General features: G+C 48.4%; 3 protein-coding genes; 2 read left to right on the top strand and 1 right to left on the bottom strand.

Annotated features, from left to right (window-relative positions):
* Positions 1–9,722: 9,722 nt before the first annotated feature.
* Positions 9,723–11,201, top strand: GSTUM_00006539001 (uncharacterized protein; the record flags this gene model as incomplete). Its single annotated transcript, XM_002838713.1, has 1 exon — positions 9,723–11,201. The coding sequence occupies one exon, from the start codon at positions 9,723–9,725 to the stop codon at positions 11,199–11,201; it is 1,479 nt and encodes a 492-aa protein (XP_002838759.1).
* A 2,591-nt stretch (positions 11,202–13,792) lies between these two features.
* GSTUM_00006538001 (uncharacterized protein) lies at positions 13,793–14,777 on the bottom strand. XM_002838712.2 has 2 exons: positions 14,285–14,777; positions 13,793–14,233 (listed from the first exon to the last, which is right to left on the bottom strand). Exons 1-2 carry the CDS (start codon positions 14,725–14,727, stop codon positions 13,825–13,827), a joined length of 852 nt encoding a protein of 283 aa, XP_002838758.1. The 5' UTR covers positions 14,728–14,777; the 3' UTR covers positions 13,793–13,824.
* Positions 14,778–16,328: 1,551 nt separating this feature from the next.
* GSTUM_00006537001 (uncharacterized protein) lies at positions 16,329–19,078 on the top strand (the record flags this gene model as incomplete). The annotated part of the gene is made up of 7 exons (XM_002838711.1): positions 16,329–16,743; positions 16,798–16,955; positions 17,006–17,635; positions 17,688–17,752; positions 17,796–17,964; positions 18,011–18,268; positions 18,314–19,078. The coding sequence occupies 7 exons, from the start codon at positions 16,329–16,331 to the stop codon at positions 19,076–19,078; spliced, it is 2,460 nt and encodes an 819-aa protein (XP_002838757.1).
* Between the last annotated feature and the right edge of the window lie 2,523 nt (positions 19,079–21,601).

Raw genomic sequence — 21,601 nt, 5'->3', positions numbered from 1 at the left:
CCCGCCAAGACCCTTACACCTTTGGGCAAATGACTAACTTTCTGCATAGTTCAATCATAATTTATTATCCTGGGGCTAACTATCACAATACTTCATTAGTGGGAGTGGAAAGCGGTTACATTATTTCCGCCGCGGTGGGTAGCACACGTTATCTGCTCGACCGTAGTGCATTAGCGAACGAATATGCCTGGGTGAGCCTACTCGATCAATAGTGTTCGAATATTTTACAAGGGGTAGACTAACCATTCCATTAAATTTATAAAGGACCGGTATCCATACGAGAATTTTGGTGCTCGAACGCCCTGGGTTTGCCGTGTATTTCTCAGCTGGGAAAATTGGAGGATGTCTCTGCTGCATAAACCGGACCATCCTAGTTGGGAGTTTGTATGCAGGTTATCCTCCGATCGGTGTAGAGTAACTGTTATGAAAGATTCTGTTAAGAACGTAGGATTCGGTTTGTTCAAGATAATCCTCTGCGGGTGTCTGCGAAAGTAAGGCCACAAAGTTGAACAAGTGGTTGGGGTTATTTTGTTGGACGCACTTCGCAATAAATGACCTTGTGGGATCCCGTGGTGCTTTGAGGACCTTAGCCTAGAAATTGAGGTGAAATGGTGGGTAAGGGTTATAGAGATAATGATACTTGCCTGTAGGTGGACCGAGGAATCGATTCCACCGGGATTCTCGAGGGAGGCAATTTTTCTCTTGCTTGAAGCCGTATCAAAAGAGGCCAGGCTTTTATAGAAGTGGGACAGTTTGTAAAAATCTGGATTAGGGGGAACGGGTAGTTCGTTTCGATATTGCTAGGAACAGACGTCTCATAGGCTTGGGGCACTGAGAACTGCCCTGAACACTTGGTTGGGTAATATGAGGTAAATGGATCAGATTGGGATGCGGTGCAAGGCAATTATCTCGGGTTAAGGTGCTGTACAGCAGTACCGTACTACATCCTTTGTAAGGGGTTAGCCGCGAAATCAGCCAAGTTAGGATCTGTAGAGGAATGATGGGGAGGATTTACATCAGTAAAGTTATGATGGTCATTGGCACGCCTACTCGAGTATAAGGTGCATTCCATAAGTGCACCCAATACTACCGGTATGTTTCAAGCCCAGAATGGGCGTCACAGTACCGCACCGTGTTATCTTGAATAAGAGAGAATTGTCTTAGGACGTTTAAGTTTCCCTTCTAGGTAAGGCGTTGTTTGTTTTGCTGGCATTTCCTCCCGTCCCGTCAAAAGAGGAAACTCAAACGTCCTGAGACAATTCTCCCTTATTCAAGATAATACGGGTAGATGAAGGAATCGGAACCGATTTGTAGGCGAGGGGCTCACAATTTCAAGGATTATTAGCCCAGCACCGGTTTGGAACTCTGTTTTATTGACGGGCTTGGTCATTCTCCAACCCAACCAACATGATGATAGGAATGATGGGAGGTGAGGTGAACCGCCTGATGCAGGGCAAAAGTACCGTATCGGTTAATGGTGCATGAGGTGAATGAGACAAGTCGGAAGGGGTTCGACCACGGGCAGCCCTTTATAGAGGTAGGAATCCGTGGAATGGGTTATTCATGACGCTGCAAACCCTCGTTTTCGGCAATATGTCCTCCGGCTATCGGGTTTGCTTTCTACGATTTTTTTATGAGCTCACAATAGGGTAATCGGTAGTGGGGTAAACTTGGAAAAGCAGGAGCAGTATTGCTATGATAGTGAGTGTTGATTGGCTTGCGTGGAGGGGGGGGGTTCCTGCTTATTAGGACACTACTCGTACCGGTAATTTCACATGGCCAATTGCCCTCGTGACAGGGTTCTCTGGAGGAGGTTATCAGTGCCTCTGTTTTTGTTGTTCCATATTTACGGCAAAGTGCGGTACGGCAGTGGAAGGGTTGCTCATTGTGGATAAACGATGGTAAAGGATGGTTAGGAGAAGAAGAGTATGATGCCGTGATGATAGAGCGGTATGGAGATGGTTGGATACAATAACTTGTGGTAGCCTGGGAGACTTCGCTAAGGTCGCTTAAGGCAGGGGGTAGGCTCGGGTGCAGCACTGTAGTACCGCATCAAGATCAGGTTCCACACACCACGGGACCTCCCTACCTTGTTTGCACCTTGGATTCACAGACCAGGCTTCGGTCTACCCAAAGAACTCACGATGGGGGTGGCCTTAGCACAGGGACGGGCACAAGCATTCAATCCTTTTAATCCAATCGGTGAAGCTCGGCTAGGTAGCCGACTGCGGCATAGTGCCATATTAACTTATATAGACTAGCGTTGTCCTGGGTGTCTCGGTCTCACTTCGGGTCCGGGCTATGGAAACGTCAATGATCGTTTGCTCCGCAACCCATCTCTGAACGGGCCACTCATTACAGCTTGCGTGAGGGGGCATGCTGTACGGTATTGCTGTCGTTACGTGTGACTGATATCACGGGGGTCCGCTTGCCGGAAATATATTTAGCAGAATACCCCTCGAGAAGTGTTGGAACAGGTTATGAGATAAGGATTCTCATGCTGAGCACATTACCAACCGTGTATGGCCGTAGCCTGGAATTCCTGCGGGAGACCCGGAACGAAAAAGGAAAAAGAGCCTGAGGCGATCAAATGCCATGAGGCTGATAGTGCTTGCGGAGTTCCCGAAAAAACCAAGCTGCGGTTTAATATGGCTGGGGAATTCAATGGACTTTCAAATTATCGTGTTCATTGCGAATGCCTAGATACCGATACACACTCGCTGGCCGGAATTGCGCCTTGCTGTGCGATGGATCATTTCACTTCTCTATTCTGAGACCTTGTTGAGGAGGGTTTAGTCCATGTCTATCTTTCTTGTTGCTGCCCAAGTCTACCGCTTGGCCTCGGCTTCGCTTTCTCTATCTGGGCTGGTCACCGAGGGGAGGACGCGTACTTCTATTTTCTTCTGCACGAACGGAGGTTTGATGAGATAAGAATGAGGAAGGTGAGGGGTTTGACATATGTGAAAGCGTTCGAGTATATAGAGTGGTGAGTTTCTCCTCCCCTTGGCAGGCATTGTACAGTACACATTCCTCATGCGACAGCACCTTCGCCGGGGCTTGGATATATAATAGAAGACTTGGCCTTCAGCTCCTCCCTCCCTCGATCTTACATCCTCGAACCAACGAGACATGCAAAACCTAAGCCAGATGTTTTCCCTGTCCGAATTTATGGCCAGAACTGCACGTTCTTCGAGGAGAAGTGGCTTGCTGGTCAGGCCTCCTAGCGGAAGCACCTCCGAGCCAAGAACCTCCATCGCTCGTGAAGGAGCTTTGATATCTGGGGCTATGAGAGTGACTGTCAGGCTTCGGGGCGACTTTGGCGGAATGATTCTCACTACCTCAGTCACGTTCCAGTAAGCGCTTTATTGTCCCTTCAGCGGGGGATGTAGACTAACCCTTGAACAGTGCTTGTGACGGACTCGGAAGGCAGATAGACTCAGCACTAAACAGACATTTCGGGGCGGGAGCCGTTGGAATTGCTTCCCCCACAGGAAAAGTTATCACCGAAGACTATCAGATGTATCAGCTGCGCTACCCGGGCTATTCTTACACCTTTTGCAACGTCGTGTACGACCGGGGCTACGAAAACCAGCATCCACCAATCACGATCCCTTCTCAAAAGATCCTCCTCGAAGTTGCCGACGACGATATAGCGATCGACGGTGGAGAAAGGATGCGTTATGTCGACCCTGCCTTCAATTATAGCACCATATATATAGACCACGCTGGGCTATCCATCACGAAGCCCGAACAACACGAATATCAGAAGCAGCTTGCAGTACGGCGGGGCGACTATTACGTCCCTCACAGTGATCTTCCATCATATGATTGTGTTCCACCGAGAAAGCTGAGTCAGAGGGTTGGGGATGCGTGTTTTGCTTGTGTTTGTTGTAGAAATTGGATAGCCCATTTCTTGGAAGAATATGGAGGGCAGGCTTTAGAAACGATGGCCAGCAGAGGCCCAAGCAGTTGCCGTCCTGCGCGACGGAGGGCTTTAGCAAGCCACAGGGTGGTGTACACACATGATAGGCCGTTACGCGCCAGAGATTTTGATGGATTGAGCTTGGAGCAGAGGAGAACGTTGGTAAGGGCTCGCGGGAGCTCGATTACTGTATAGCGGGTCTGTACTTAACTTAGTGCATAGTCTTACACTTATCTAGGGCTAAAATATCCCGGGTTAGGGATGGAAAGGACCGTGAGGGTCTGCTAAAATCCAAAGAGCTAAACGTTCCCACTTTTATCTAATGGGTTTTTCCTTCCTGTAGGAAGATGGCTGGAGGCATCGTGCTTGCTGGTTTTTTTGTATATATAGAAATCTCGTATCGCATTAGGATCAATGGAAACTTGGGCTAGATGCTATTGAGATAACTTATCATGGAGGGGGGGAAAAAAAAATGCGGGCTGGGTGTTAACGTCACAATCTTGGACCTAGGTTCTGTGCTTTGAGAATACAAAAATTTTGGCCTTCAAATATGTAGACCTGGCGAACCTCGGGAAAGCTGCTGCTGTTATAATATTAACTCATAGTAAACCGCTACAGATTTAATTCATGATGCTAGCTCAGATGGTTTGCCAGTAGCCTTGTTACCCCGCCAATTCTTATTGGCGCCATGGCCCCCCTGCTTCCCTTGTCCTCGAGTATGCCTCTTTCAGCCTTCGTTGAACCAATCACGTTAGTTGATTTTCCTCAGCCGCCCTCCATACATTGCAGGCCTCAGGGTATCATCCTTGAACTCCTTTGCCCGTGCAGGGCAAAGAAATGGTGATCATTCTTTGTCACTCGTGTTTGCCTCTAACTCTAGTTGGCGGGATTATCATAATAATATTATGTTGGGTGTTAATAGAGACATGAGGTAGGCTGGGATATTGGCTATTTAGGTTGTGCAGGAATTAGATAAGGGTACCGGTATGTTAGATTGGGCGAAAATTGGGTATGTTGCTGTACCTTCGCTTCTCCCAACGCTGCAGCCGGTGGTTTGCGGGTATTTGTTATGGAACCCTACTGTGCATAGGTTGAAAAATTTGCGTCGAGAGGGGCTATGGAGTCACCGAAGAAAAAGTGTATTTTTGGTAATAACTACTCGAGGAGAAATTAAGTTTTCCTAGTATGATAATATTATGATACAATCGTGGCTAGGAAGAAGTGGACCAGAGCGTGGTTAGTGTTTCTCCAAAATATGGGATGATATCATAACTCCTTGAATTAACCAACGGTTCTTCAACGGGGCCTCTTTTCATGAGGCTTATTTTCTTGCTCTTCAACTCTTCCAATACACATCGTTGCTTCGATGGCGTCCTGTCATATTCAACCTCATTGGCAATTCTCCTTCTCAGTTCCCCTCAGAAGAGAACATACCGGGATACCCGTAGGGTCAAAGCTCTCAAACATCACACTCTCGTAAACTAACCTTGGATCCCCTCCCTTCTCCCATTCCCCTATCTCCACCTCCCAGTCTTCCTCTGTAATCCTAGCCTTCTCCGCAACAGCGAGCTTCTGCTCAACCCCCATGCACACATACTTCAAATACCTCGGATTCCAGGGCTTCACAACGTTATCTGCCACAAGTAAGCTCCCAACCCCGATCATCCCCATCTCTTCCACGATCTTCAGGTCATTTGTGTACGGCGGGTTATAGTGGTCAAAAAACAACATATCCACCCTAGGAATCTCGCTCTTTAGCTTCCTCAGTGATTCGGAGGAAGGGCCAACGATGACCTGGACAAGATCTGAAAGATCTGCGAGGTTCACCAGCGATAGGGTTATCGAGGCGAAAAGCGGGGACTGCTCGAGCGTTATGTATTTCTTCTCCTCGGTGGGGATGAGCGGATGAGATTTGAGGGTTGAGGCGAAGAGGAGGGTACTGTACCCGATATACGCACCCACTTCTACGATTGTGCTTGGGCGGTAGGTTGCTATTAGGTCCGTCACCAGGCGGCCTGAGCCTGTTAGCCATTCAACCCAGCGGAGTATGATAAGATGAGGTGGGAGGAACCTTTCATCTCCCCAATATTCATAAGGTGCTTCCTTATCGCGAAAGATTCTATCTCCGCTATTATCGCTTTGGGATTACCCTTGAACGACGCGGTGTTTGGGTGCGTGAATATGTGATTCAAGAGCTCAAGTTCCCGCCCGTCGTCGAACTATCCTCTTCTTGTCAGCCCCACATCACTAGCCCCCTTTACACAGCACCCAAGTCCCAGGAGAGTGGGAAAGGCGAACGTAAACGCTGTGCGGCCCCGCGTATCTAATTTTGCTTGTGAAACCATTCTTGCCGTTATCTGCTATTGTTTTCTCAGTTGCTGCTTCTGCGGGGAGTGACTCTCGAGTGATATCAAGTGATGGGCAATCCTGGGTACCGGAGGAAAAGCCCTTAAAGAATGAGAGGCCGAATACAGGTTTTGGGGGGTTTCGCATTTTGGTGGCGTGCGGGGTGTAGGTAGGTGGTGTGGTGGGTGGGGATTGCGGAGATGGGGTGGATTATTTGATGCCGTTATGAGGAGGCAGGATTGCATTTACTATTGCCTGTGATACTTTCGTGAGGAGATTGAATGATCGGGGCGGGTTGACCATAAATAAAGGAGATATTGGCAATTGGGGGAGAGGCTGGGTTTCAGCTTTTTGGGGTTAGACGGGAGGTTTACCGGTAAATATCTTGGTGGCTATACCGGTAGTTGTCATGGGATTAGGCTGGGGTGGGTGGGTATATGATAGCTAAGGTATATTTTCATAGCGGACAAATTTATGTGACTTATGGAGAGTGATGGGCGATGATGGAAATGATGGAATAAATACGCTGCACGGACATCAGACTTCCGTAGCCACCCGCGGGATCCGCGCCCACGAGGATTGAGATGGGGATTGATATGACACGTCTGCTAATGAATCTTCCGAGGCTGCCTACCAGTCAAACAGTACATCCACCGGTGATAATGATATTGCGGCGGCTAGCTCTCCACTAAACAAAGTGCTGGGAGGCGAGCGAACAAACGAGTCGACCACTTGATAGGGTGCCCAGAATGGTGCTCGAGTATATACTCGTAGGGCGGTTAGGACCAAGACCTCTATCACATCATGCATATCGATTCGTGTGCTCCTGTATCATACCTCTTTCGTAGAGACAGCAAGGAAATCAGATATGCAAACCCAAGAGCCTTTAGATTCACAACATTAGCTGGCCAGATTTTAGCAAAGACCCAAACTTCAGCCTGTATCTCTCTATCTGGCGCACTTCCACTTTCAACACGTCGTAGGAGATATTCACGGATTTAAGAGCTTTCTCATCCCCTCCACCTCTCCTCTCTGCTACTGCAACTTTTGCCACAGCTGCCAATAACCCGGCAGCCGGTTCAGTGCCTCGTGGGAGAGAGACGTCTAGCCTACCCGCCACCGTAGCCACCGGCTTCCATGCGGCACGTCGAAGGCTATGAAATGATCTACTTCATATTTCTCGATGGCTCTTTCAAGATCGAGAAGTTGCAGTTGGAGAATCTGTGCAAACACTTTTCGTCTCGTGATTCCCGAGATGAAGATCGGTGGGGAGGTGAAGACTAGACTATGGAGAGCTTATTGGAGGTTTGGGAGGGTATGAGCGACTTTGCTATTGGAGAGGAACCGATGTCAGTCATTGGTGGGGGCTGATTACTGATTTTGCTAGGTTAGTGGTCTACATCCGTCTTTGGAGAATCGCTGGTAAGGGAGGTCTAACCCTAACCCACTTTTCTTTAATGTATGCTAATTGATGAACCTCAAGCATCATCCGCATGTTCACAACTGTAGTCGGCCTGATCGAAGCATAAAAGTCGCCGCCAACCACAGAAAGCACAAGGACCACCTGGGCGCGTGCCATGCTCCCCGCACACTTCCCTAGATTTCGCCTTCCTAGGAACCCTCCCGGAGGCCCAAGTCCGCCGGGCTCGCTAAGCGTGCCAATTTCCGCAGTTTCGACCTCCTGGACGTCCCCTGCAAGGACCTCATCCATCTAAAATTTGGCCGGGTGGATGGTAACGACGAGAAGCCCGGGAGTGCTGCAGACACTGTCGATCACAGAAGCATTCACATCATGCTTAAACTCGAGACTCCTAATTTACGTGAGATCGGACTCTGTCGGGTGATTGCGTACGGACATGCCTAGAGTCCTACCACGGGACTTGTGCTGGAGACCCTGCTGAGATGAAGACACGCGATTTCGGTAGATGCGGCGTATTCTACTACGTTGGCTTTGTCGAAGGGGTTTATCAGTGCGGGAGATCACGCACGTGTTCTCACCCCTTTTTTTCTAGAGCTGGGCTAACTGTTGGCCATTCACTCTTTGATGAGGAATTGCTGGCTGTGTGGATGCAGGCTACCCTGAAGGCTCGAGGTGGGAGGTTTCGTGCTGCAAAACTAGCGCCTTTGGGGGGTGTGTATTCCCGAACAATATGGCGAGGGAGATGGGGGGTATGATACGTTGCAGGTGCATAAGGAGGCTTGTAGGGGCTTGCCCTCAAGGAACCTAAAGATAACGCTAAAGAATGAAGCGGTGAGCGTGGGATCATTGCGGGTTAAACATAGCTGAATGTGGGGGGATAATTGGTTAGATGGTCGATAAGGACAGACTGGGGGATAGATATCTCCGTATACCGGTAGCTAACGACTCCAGAAACGGAACGAAACGGGCTCTTAAGAAACAAACTATCCTGAAACATTGTGGTCCTCCGTGATCCTAAACAACCCGGAACTGTCATACCTGAAATCTTTGCCCTATGCCAAACCGCACAGAAGGCGAAAGAAACCAAACCAACTACCTGTCTTACTATACACCAAGGTGGCATGGGGTTTGAAAGAAGTACCACACTAAACCAAATACTCGATACCTGATGCCCGATGGAAGTGGATAAGTTGTCAATGAAACGAAACCAACACCCGTATCCTATGCCCACATTCATGGGATGTAAAGACAACAATCTACAGCTATGTGTCTAATCACCTCATCCCTACATGCCTCATAACCGCATGCCCTATAGACAATCCAACATGTCTACGGGTGGAGCTGGGCTGGACACCTACGTGGACTCTTCGGAACGGGGGCTCTCGAGAAGAACGGAACTGGGAATGGACAATGAAGATGGAGATGGGGGAGAATGGGCCGCCAAATTGAAGATATTTTGACATCTATGACCTTCTTTCATAGCATCATTATTCCTCGCACTTTTTACGCTACTACGGGATAGAAGTATAGAGGGAGGGAAATTCTATTTTCTTCTTGAACCTTTATTACTACTGATGCTGGTATGTAGTTGAGAGTTATCCCGTTAAAATAGACTACTGGCCTAAATTACCGTAGATATCATTCTACCAAATGTGCGGAAGAAAACCGGCCCAGCACCGACACCAGCACAAAATATCTTTACCTTGTAATGATTCGGTTGGGCTATGGAAAAGCAGGAGCTAAAATCCTCGGTCTGGAATATGATGCAATTCACTCGCCATCGGTACAGTAAACCCTCCTGACAGCAACTATGGTAACCTATCACTTCCTTTTTATTTAGGAATTTCTCTAGTTTACCTTAGATTACTCGAGTACACCACGGTTGAAGGAGGATAGCCTATAATTTGACCAATTCACACAAGCACCCTGCCCTACGGAGACGCCAGCTCGTTCAAACTGTGCCTATCTCCGTTCCATTCATCCCACACCCCCCCCTTCCCTGTCGGCCAGTCTGGCCCATCCAACGCCCACAAAATGCCTCTGGCACTCCTCACTTCTCACTCCCTCCAAGCCCACATATTCAAGAACCTCTCCCTAATCTTCCTTAGCGGTTTTTTCCTGCCGATATCGACAGTGATCCTTCTCTTTAGTCTCCTAAAAGAATGTCTCTGGCCAAGTCCCGATGCCCTCCTTCTCCCGCCGGAAAAGCGCAAAACGGTAATGATTAGTTCCCTAGCGACGGCGAAGGGGTTATCATTAGCGCGGAGCTTTTACCTTGCGGGCCACAGGGTCATCGGCATCGACATCGCTCGCGGGGGAGAAATTTCAAGCGGGAGGTTTTCGCAAGCCCTGGACGCTTACTACGTCATTGACTCTCCAGTCTCTGAGGAGGACGGGGGACAGCAGGGGTACGAAGATGCGCTGCTGAATATCATCAGGAGAGAAAGTGTGGATCTGTGGATCTGTGTATCAGACGTGGTAAGTACCGTCGAAGACGCAGTCGCCGGAGAGAGGATCCGTAAGGAGACCGAATGTGCAGTTTTCCAGCCATTGCCAGAGACCTGCCGAACACTCCACCACAAGAACCTCTTCATCCAACACACCGGCAAAATCGGCCTCAACACCCCAGAAACCGTCTGTGTTACCAGTCGCGCCGAAGCACTGCAGTTTATACAAGCGAAGGAACTCAGTGGGAGGAAGTATACACTCGATAGCATAGCCCTGAGCAATGCTCCCCAACCCCATTCGGACATGATGTTATTCCCGCACCCTATAGCGGAGGAATCGAAAGCCTACATCTCCAAGCTCCCAATAAGCACTAATCACCCCTGGCTTTTCCAGGAGCACATCACCGGACCCGAATTCTGCACGCATACCGTTGTATCGAACGGGCAGTTGCGCGCGTTCGTGGGGTGTCCGTCGTCGGAGCCACGGATGCACTACCAGGGACTAGAGATCTACAGCGAGCACTCGTTGAAGCTGCAGGAGCTCGCGCGGCGGTACGTGAAGAGTTTGGAGAATGGGTGCTTGACCGGACAAATCTCCTTCGGCGTTCTTGTGAGTGGGGGTGAAGACGGTGAACTAAAGTTATTCCCGATCGAGTGTAATCCAAGGGCACACAATGCTGTTGTGTTATTCGAGGACGCTCCGGAGGAACTATGCGGCGCTTACTTATCCCTCCTTGAGCCGGTGTTGGGGGAACAGAGCGGGGTCTCGGGCGCGAAGTGCTTTGTCCCTAACAATACCGAGGCGGAGAAGTACTACTGGTTCGGACACGATCTCGTCACGCTCTTCCTCCTCCCCTTGTTGGAGGGGGAGCGGGTGGCGGAGGGCTTGCGGGAATTCTTCACGCACCTGTTTTCGTGGAAGGACGCCACGTTCAGGACGTGGGACCCCGTGCCGTTTTGGTGGCTCTATCATGTCTACTGGCCCACGTTTTTTTGGCAGTGCCTGATTTCCGGGACTAGGTGGAGTAGAGTTGATGTTAGCACTACAAGAGTTTTTGAGATGTGATTGATTCTCCTTTCCTTTTGTCTAATTTCTATGGTAGTATTTGGAATTTGGGCCCGCTTTGCCTGAATGATTGTCCGAGTGATGGATTATGAGCCGCAACCACTTGGGAGGTGTTTAATGGTTAGTCTAAGGTCCTGTTTGGCACGCAAGGTTTTGTATAAGGTATGCCGAACCATGGTTTGTAAGATACGTGTTGCCAAAAACCCTCCGGTTTGGCTTTGATTTAGAGAGGGATTTATGAGACCGCTTTGTTTTCTTTCTATTCTACTCCAACTTATTAGAGTTCGAATTGAGCAGTTAATTGTTTTTGACATATAATACGAAATTTAGTGCAAATATCTTTGGGGGAACCAAACGAGAAAGAGTCGTGTTGGCTTTGGGTCCTGTTCGGCGTGCCACAAAGACTGTATGATATTATTATCATGGCATTTTTTAATCCAATATTTTTTGCAGTGCCATGGCGGTCTGTGGTAGAATGAGAATAAATAAATATCTTATCATCATCCTCCCGTCCCTAATTTCAGAGTGATGCCTTGATTCTCGATGATACACTCTTTCCCCGTTCCCCCTTACGAGTACTCCGAGCTATCACCTATCTCTGAGAAAGAAACCATAATTTACCCATCTTCATTTCGTCTTTCTTGAGCAATACACCACTGATGATAAAATTACCTTTGACCAAAAAATAAAAATACCATGCTAGAGTGCTTGCACTGCCCAACACATTTTTCTAGAAATACTATTGCATTTATAACTAACAAGCCATTTCAAGAAATACCGCGGCATATCACACCATTTCTAAAACGGTGCACCCGGAACGGGGCCTTAATTTCTCCCTTAATAATATTACCATCCTGATATCGTTGTCCACGATGACTCATAAATTGAGAAAATACCGTAAAGACAGAATCCGAAATGAGATCACATTTTTCAAATAATGATTCCAAAGTCGGATCTCCAAACGCCCCATCAGCCAGCCCGAACACTCCTGAAACCAGGAAATAGGGGAAGGGGGGGAGGGACACTAGGCATGTGAGGATGGTTTTTACCGGCTGCTGTGCGGAAGCCAAATTCAATGATAGGGTTACGGTGTGGTAATGGAGGTGCCCACGATGCGTCTCACCTGCGAGATCTTGACGGGGCTTACAACACTCACACACCGTATCATGGCTTGGTATTATAGTATCTCTTACACGGGCAGGATGCGGGAGAGATGCAAAGTGCTGAAGATGGCTGTTTGTTCATAGCACATCACTCAAGCTTCTCTGGGCTTGGGTCCCTGGGTTTTTCCTATCATATTCAAAACTCTCAGTATTTATATGACACATCAGGACTGGTGTCTATATCAATTGATATCAATTAATCGCAGGGCTTGGGATAGTACAGCAGCCACATTTCAAAATTACTAAATCCAAAGATGCAAGCACAGCCTGACTTCCTCTCGAACTTAGCAAACACCCGGCTACAGTAAGTCTCTATAAAAGCTGGAGTACATGATATCCTACCTCTCTCCAATATCTCCAAGTTGTAAGCCCTCCCGTGTTTCGCCCACCCAAAGCACATACCGTCTGAGCCCCCATGCCTAGCAAGCTCCCCGGAGGGATGGCAGCAATATCAGACGGGGGAGGGGAAGACATTTGGTAAACGAATGGAACCAGTGCGCCTACGAGTGCCGGCGGGATTGTGTATGTGAAGAGTTCAATCCTAGTCGGTAATGATCCGGCGAGACTATTCGCATGAGGACGCCGTTTCAGTTAATGGGAGTATGATACGGTATGAAGTGAAATTCTCATTTACAGCGGTGACAATTACACTATTGGTTCTCACCCTCTGCTTATAGCTGGAGAATATTTTGTCAAGCACGGGAGTGGAGAAAAAACGGACCTAAAGTGAATGGCTACTAATATCTCAAGCCAGGCAAAGGGGAGGTAGGTTTTCAATTGGTAATTCTTTGTACTGTAGATTGCTTAAAGGGATTTTCTCGTGATGTCAAGGTTCAATAAACGGCCCCAATGTCAATCATAGATAGGAGGAATCTTTGTGACAACCGGACAGGTCCTTGTCTTTGCGCTCGCTCGAGTGCTTCTCTAATTGTTGATGGGTCGTCTCCTCGGTTGGGTCATCTACTGAACTCAGATACAGGATAATGTATTGGACTGGCAGGCATGTTCATTAGGGGCCGCGAGTCCGCTTGCGTGACCCATAGTACTCGGGTATGGACGTAGGGGATAGCAAGGGATTCTGGGGGGTTGCTTTACCCTACTACCGTATTCATAGGAAATCAAAGAGTGGATTTGGCGGGGAAATTGCCCAAACGGGAAAGAAGCTTTGATATGATACAGGTACGAGTACATGTACCTCTAATCCCTGGCTGTCCAGTCACCCACCTCCATACCCGAGCAGCGAGTATGATCGGCTTTCTGACCCATATTTCGGACCGCTGCTTATGGTACCGACACTTCCTGATGCCATTCACTCCACTGGTGGCGGTAGCGTCCGATCTAAGACATGATTCAAAGAACGCATTTCAACATCAAATCCCTCTTTTTTGGGCTGCTATGATAACTACGTGTGCTCGTCTCATAAGATCATACGTTAAATAGCTGTTTAAGACACACATAGTTCACAGACAATTGACATTGTACGGACAGATCGCCCCTTCCCCACCGGGTAAAGCTTTTCCATTCAACCTCTCCATTTCCTCATCCGAAAGCTCGAAATCGTACACGTCTGCGTTGGACTTGATTCTTTCAGGATTGTCACTCTTCGGTAGTGGGACAAAGCCTTTTTGAAGGGACCAGCGAATCAGCACTTGTGCCGGCGTGACGGAATGCGCCTCTGCGATGGATACAACGTCTGGATCATCGTTCTTCTGTGCACGGACAATAGGCGAGTAAGCCTCGACGACAATGCCCTCTTTGGAACAGTGGTTCACAATCTCGCGTTGCTGGAGCCAAGGGTGAAGTTCGATTTGATTAACGGCGGGAGTAGTCCTCGAGTACCCTTTGATCTCTTCCAGATGGTTTACTCCGCTATTTCTTTTGTTAGTGCCCTATCTAGTAAGTTATGGGAGGGAGACATACTAATTGCTCACCCCAATACTCTTTGCCCCCCCTTCACTCTTCAATTTCTCCAAAGCCTCCCACATCTCCCTCCTGCCGCCTGGGCCACTTGTAGGCGTATGGATTAAGAACAGGTCAACCCATCCCAGTCCAATCCGCTTAACACTCGCCCTTAGACTATCCAGGGTTTTCTCAACGTTCCCTTCCGGCTTCCAAATCTTGGTAGCAACGAAAACATCGCTACGCTTCAACCCACTTTGACGAACAGCTTCACCGACCGCTTCTTCGTTCTCGTAGAGTTGTGCTGTGTCAATGTGTCGGTAACCCATTTTGAGGGCGGCGAGACAGCTTTTAACGCATTCGGCTTGGTTCGGGGGATCCCGGTAAACACCGAAACCAATTCGAGGGATTTTTACAGGAGTATGCGGGAGGGGGAGAACATCTTGGATAGTGAATTTTGGCATAGTATGATAAGCTGTATTTTTTTGATGAAATGAAATTTCAGTAAAGATAGGGGTTGGGTTGAATTGAGCTAATGAGAGAGATGGAGAGGGGTTGATGGGCAACATACGGGCACCATATGTTTAATGCCGGTAGCACCCTAAGTAAAGGTTGTTGTGTCATGAGAGGGTCACACAATATTGTCCGCCCTTCTCGTGCTGGCAGACTTTTCTGGGTATCGTATGATATCTGCGCGTGCGGATAATTCACACCCGGGGCTGGACCCTGACTGTGACCTTGATCTACCAATGCCGGTACGGCAGTTTGCTATGATACAAGTTAGTGAGTAGCAAGGCCAGGGCACGAACCATCACTAGGTGCTCGAGTACTTTGACTTCTGGGGTCGTCTTACCTTTGTCCGCTGTGTTTGAGTGTGTTAGGGTCCTTAGAATACATTGTAATACGGACGGTGACCTTAACTGTGTGGTCCTTCGCCGAATACCATAGCTTTTACTACTTGGTCAGGAGGATTCACGGGGCTACCGTAAACCACACGCAGATATCAGCTACCTCGCTACCTTGGCCTACGCTATACCTGAATCCAACCCGGTGCGATCTTACAAAGAAGAGAAGCCAGTATGCGGTGGCCAGCCTTGGACCTTATTTATGACGATTGTGAGCTAAGTTGCCCCCCCCCCACGCGGACCGTCCCCCACGAATGCGACGTCCCATACGTCTTCATGACTAGTTCCCAAGAAGTTATGGTGACAAGTGCGGTATCATAAGTTTGTCCGTCCAAGGAAACCCCACTTCTCCACTTGGCTCCTATTTTTCCTCAAGTCCTCTAGTCTTGTGTCTCCAGATATGAATTCCCCTCCAATCCCATACTTTGTCAAGCCACTTGACTATTCAGCACGCTCCAATGAGTTTGCTCAGCCGGACTACGAAAAGGGCACTATTGGTTGTCTTATAGATCACCGAGCTCGCTCACGTTGTGAGCTTCCCGCAGTGGGAATGGCAGTTCCTGGTGAGGACAATTGGGGGGTTGAAGTCTTTTGTAGGTGAGATACATGACTATGTGTAGGCTGAGATAGTCTAACAACCTATTAAAGCATACGGAAGACTTGCAGTTGTGGTTAATACGCATGCCCACCGTCTGGTCCAAAACCGTGTTGTACGCGGTCTTCATGACCATATCCGACTATCTGCTAGTGGTGTGCCGCCGGTGGTAGCTTTGCTTTCGGATAGTTCGTTAGAGATGCTGATCAATTTCCTTGCTCTTGTTAAAATTGGATATGCCGTTCTTCTTATCGAGTACCTGAATCTCAACCCCCCCTCCCCCACCTAGGCTCGAAGGCTCGAAGGCACTAACGAGAACCCCACAATTTCCAGTCCGCAATGCACCACCGGGCAAATAACTCATCTTTTGGCCCAATCAGCATCGATATGTATTCTGACTTCCCGGGATAACAAGGATGCTGCCTTTGAATCCTCCACTTGTCACTGTATACCACGCCTACTCCTTGAGATCGACACCTGTTCTCCCCCACTCGCCTATCATACTCCCAGCTTTATTACTGAGTCAACGATAGCATATATACACCATTCCAATGGAATCACTGGGATGCCCGAACTTGTCTTGTGTCCGCACTCATCAGCAATTTCTGGTCTTGCGTATCAAGGTTCCTACGACAATAAAGCTACATTCACAACCACACCTTTATATTATGGAGGAATAATGGACTTTATGCGTTCGCTGATGGGATATAGCATGCTCTGGCTATACCCGTCCACTATCCCCATCATCCCTCGGAATCTGCTCAGGGCGCTATCCGTATGTCAACATCCCAGAGCACATTATTTCTCCTCGGTGCCTTATGTTTTAGAGGTCTGCGCAGAGGATGCAGCTGTTGTTGATGTATTAAAGGATATGGATATAGTGGGTGTCGATGGGGCGCCTTTGGAAAAAGGGATTGGGGATTTTCTTGTTGAAAACGGCGTTAAATTGGTTTCAAGATTCGAAACTAGCGGGTGCGGGTGTATGATGAGTTCATATCCTCCTCATCTTAGAGAAATACTGATGGTTTGGGAAGTCCTTATGTCATCATACCGTTCATTTCAAACGGATATGGGATGGGAATATCTTCGTGTTAGACGGGATGCCGGGTATGAGTTTATTTCACCTAGAACTAGTAGCTTTGATAGTGATGGGAGATTTGAACTCGAGGTTTTATCGGATTGGCCTCAGATGGTCACCTTCCTGGACCTCTTCTACACGTGGTTACTAACTAGACAGTATAGAACTGCCGACCCAATACACCACGGGGAGGATACGCCACGGGGGACCTCTTCGTTCCCCATCCCCGCATACTTGATGCGTACAAACATGTTGGCCGCATAGACTCCCTGATTACTTTGTCTAATGGAAAGAAACTGGATCCCACTGTGATTGAAAGAGCGCTAGGGGAGTCTGAGCTCGCTTTGGATTCATTCGTATTTGGTGATGGAAGACCCTTTCCGGGGATTTTGGTTTTTCCTGGTCCAGCTAGGAATGTGCCTCGGGAAGATGTTTTCAAGTTGCTTAGCGAAGAGAACGTAGTAGCGAAGATCGTGCCGGATATGATTGTGTTTCCGCTACCACACTTGTACCCCCTGAGAAACTCTGCATGGCAAATAATGCGCCAAACCACCCTCGAAATTTTTGAGGAAGATATCCGGAGGGCGTACAGAGAATACGAACTCGGAGGCCTATTAGGGCAAAGGCTAAGGAGGGATGATGTTAAAAAATTGGAAGAGTTTGTCCGAAGTGTGGTTGTGGAGGCAATAGGTGAAAAGGCTCTCGCAAGGAAACCGTTGGAGTCAACCGCGGATTTGTTTAGATATGGGATTGATTCAATTACGGCGGCTCATATTAGAAATCAGCTGCTTAAGGTGAGATTTCATCAACTGGGACTGATGAAGGGAATTTGATGTCGGCTTTTAGGGTGTCGAGATCAATGTTCCTATGATGTCACAATATGTTGTCTATGAGCAGGCATCAATTGCAGGGTAAATAATTTCACCTGTGGATAAATTGATACCTATGCTTAAGGGCGGGTAGAATCGCAGAATATATTTTTGCCGGTGGAGAGGGAGTCATGGGACCGGAAGATAGGGAAGTAACCTTGATGGTGCAGCTGGTACAAAAATACGATGCCGTCGATACTTCTTGGGTTTTTGCGAAGATAATGGTTGAAAGTGAAGCCCGTAACGAAGTGGTAGTAGGTTTTCTTACGGGTATTTAGACACATAATGCTAATGGAACAGTTGCTCACTGGGGCAACAGGTAGCCTTGGTAGGCAGGTTGCTAGGCAGATAGTTACCGAGAGGCCAGAGGTTACCAAGCTATATTGCCTTTGCCGCAAGGGCAGCAAGGCCAAGATGGAAGCCCTTATTAGTGAACTGCACCGCATATCCTCATATAGTAGAGGGTTATCAATTTCTTCGGTGGTTGCGAATCTAGATTTGGATGGTATCGAACCGTCCACCTACGATTGCTTAAGGGAAGTTACAATAATAATCCACGTAGGTTCACTATTCCCACCTGTCATCATACACTAAGGGAATTAGGCTGCATGGTCGGTTGGTCTCTTGGCTCCTCTCTCTAGCTTTGAAAGGCCTGATATCTCGAGCGTACAGCAGCTTTTGAGGCTTGCAAGGGAGTGCAAGCGCAAAGCACATTTTGTATTCTGTTCTTCTATGGCTTCACAGGGAAGCAGGTGGTATATCCCCCAGCTTTGCTCTCATTCCCTAGGTGTTGCTGGCGGGCTGGGGTATTTCCGCTCAAAGTGGGTGGCCGAGGAAATTTGCAAGAATGCCGCTCTTGCCGGCCAGACCGTATCCATAATCCGGATCGGCCAGCTCTCCGGGAGCACCTCGAATGGAGCTTGGAGCCAGGATGCAGGGTGGCCAATGGTGATCGGAACTCTGGGTGAAATAGGGTGTCTACCAGATTTCGAGCTGAAATTGAGTTGGTTGCCTGTTGACCTTGCCGCACGTGGTGTGCTAGATATCGCAGTCAGAGGGGATAGAGTGGATACTATCCCTCACGAACCCGTGTTTAACCTGGGGAACACGAATCTCAGCACTTCCTGGAGCGACGTGCTGGTCTGGCTAGAGAAGGCGGGAGCAAGGTTCAAGAGAGTCACCCCGACGCACTGGTTGGAAGAAATAGAAAAATTGGAACCGGGTGCACGGAGTAGAAAGATATATCCCCTGTGGAAAGCACTGGTATTTGCCTCTCCACAAATATATGGATACCCCCCCGTCCTGACATTTGCTAGTTCGAACTGGAGCGGCTCAATACACCTCCTCCCATGGATGATTCCAGTGTAATTGCCTTTTCAAGTGTTTTAGGGGCTGGGGGAGAAGGGTGGAAGCTCGACCGCTTCTACATCGAGCTGGTGTGGAAGAAATGGGTGGAGGATGGTTTCGTTCCATAACTTCCTTTGGATGGGTTATGCGTTTTGTTGCTTAGAGCGGTATTAGTTATCGGAGATGGCCATGGAGGGATTGGTATTGGTTTGGGTAAAAATATTATCGCTAAGACCCCGCGCAGAGGATTTTGTATCGCATTACACATCATTCCTTGTGCAGTTCCTAAATCCCAATTCCACTATGAATCTTCCTATTCTGTCTTATTTCTCATGTGAGACATGATGTTTGGTGTATTGTAGATGTGTCTCTCTATTGGTGGTCGGGTTAAGCCAAAGCCGTAGCCAGATCATTCTGAACTCCCGCAAAAAGGTAAAATCCCACACCACATACGAGTATCGTACTCGACACTTTTTAAAAGTTTCACCACACTCGGGAATCTGAGCCCAATCACCCCCCTCTTTACAGCCACAATAGTTCCCAAGCTCGCAACTTCAAGAGTCAATAAACAACCTTTAGACCGATGATACCTACCGATCATCTAGCCCGACGGGGGAGGCGGTTGTTTCCAGGGCACAGGCACAGCAGTTGTTTTATGAGATAGGTAGCCGGGGAGATAGCCCGCTCGGGAAGCCAGCCCGAGTGACTATTGGAGGGGTGGCGGTCCACTGGTGGTTTGAGGCTGTGGGTAGGGGTATTTTTTCGAGTGATTGTATGTGATGGTGGGTTGGATGGTATGATAGTTTTGGATTTCTTCTTCCCCTATTACATGCACAAAGATGATAGGTCACGATGCGGAGATATCACAGAGCAAGACTCAAAGCAGTGGTAGTCATGTTTCGCTCAGAGTTTTCTTGTATTTAAATACATGAATACTCCGTCTCCTCGCGACATTGCACTGGCCTAGCCAGTCGCAAAAACCGCCCAACAGCTCGCCCGCGGTAACTATGGTCCGGGGGAGATTGAAGTGACGCCTTGGCAGTAGTATCACTCGCCACGAGATCACCTCAATCGTCCTTCCCGGCCAGGCCGCCCTGCGTTCTGCACCGCATTCGAGCAGGATAAATGTCCCCCCCAAAAGTCTCCGGCGCTCAAGGAAACAAGTAGAAATCTACAAAAATGTCAGCTGGTATCCCGGATATGAATTGGCACACTGCGGCGGCTTACAAGCTCGCTTTCGCGGGGCCGTGCTCTTCATAATATCCGCCCTCAGATCATCGTCTGATATCGCCCTTGCTAGGCTTTATAATTTTAGTTAGAGCGAATCGATACGGTCGGTCCGGATGTGGCCTTCCGGTAAGGAAATAGGTCAATCATCCTTTGACGCTGACCAGAGGGAGCCTCACAGCGGATTCATCCAGAGCATCGATGCAGGATAAAGTTCCGCCCGGGAGGCCTCCTTCCCAGTTTCAAACCGCCCTAATGTGTGTAAATGCCTGTAACGAATAAGCGGGGGGAACTGAGAACATACGCTAAAGAAAGAAGCGGGACACTCCTTTAAGGGAGAACCCCGGTTTATTTCTTCGGGAATGTCGTTATGATGAGTAAACTATCTGCTTCAAGATGACTCCCTATCTCTGCTTCGTCGTAGATTGCTCTTTCTACGAGTAAGTCAAAGTAAAAACAGGCGATGCCTGAAGAGTCGAGTAGCAGTACAAGCAGGCAACGTCGATTTTCCTGAGTCCTATATAAACGAAAGAATAATTAGCCATGACTTTTTTTTTTTTTTCATCTATCTCCTGAAGAGTCCTCCTTTTAACTCACTTCCTAACCCCTGGATCCCCATAGCAGAATAACACAGGGGTTTGCGAAAATTCTTCTCCCAGAGTCCTTTATCTCGACTCTACGGAGGTACAGCGCCTAAGTTTTGTACAGTATGTTACACTCGCAGTGGGCATTGTGTGAGCAACTGGTGTAACACACAAAACTTAGGAGCTGTACCTCCGGATGGAGACAGCCAGGCCAGGATTTTACCATCCACCGGCTATTATTATTTCGATTACTGGAACCTTTTTTCCGTGGCACCACCCGGGGGTAATTGCCATGTGTAGCGACATCTGCTAGGTCGAAGTGTTGTTGAGACATTCTTGAAGTGGTGTTGAAACGCACCGTCGCGCCGGCGTGAGTGCTATCAAAGCACTGCTGGCCGGCTATGGGCGGTTGAGGAAGTCGTTGGGGATTCTCTGGAGGTGGAGGAACGGGCGGGGTTATATACTTTTACAACCTCGCAGTTTCGTGATTATCCAGTCCAACCGTTCCCATGCCAGGAAGAAACAAAGAGCCCCACCAACATGCAAGAATGCTAATACTCGACATGGAATATCGCAGCCTTTCTCTTGCTTTCTCTCCTTCTCCGCCTGGCTATTCTAACCCAACTAGCCCAATCGCACCCGGGCTGCGTGCGCCTATGGAAACAATGTGCTACTAAGAACTACGATATGTGAGGAGAAAATATATTTTGGGGAGAAAGTGTTGGCTGTGCTC

This window comes from Tuber melanosporum (genome assembly GCF_000151645.1).
Source record: "Tuber melanosporum whole genome shotgun sequence assembly, scaffold_27, strain Mel28".
NCBI lineage: Eukaryota > Fungi > Ascomycota > Pezizomycetes > Pezizales > Tuberaceae > Tuber > Tuber melanosporum.
Note: the sequence above shows the minus strand (reverse complement) of the source record. Positions and strands in the feature narration are given on the sequence as shown.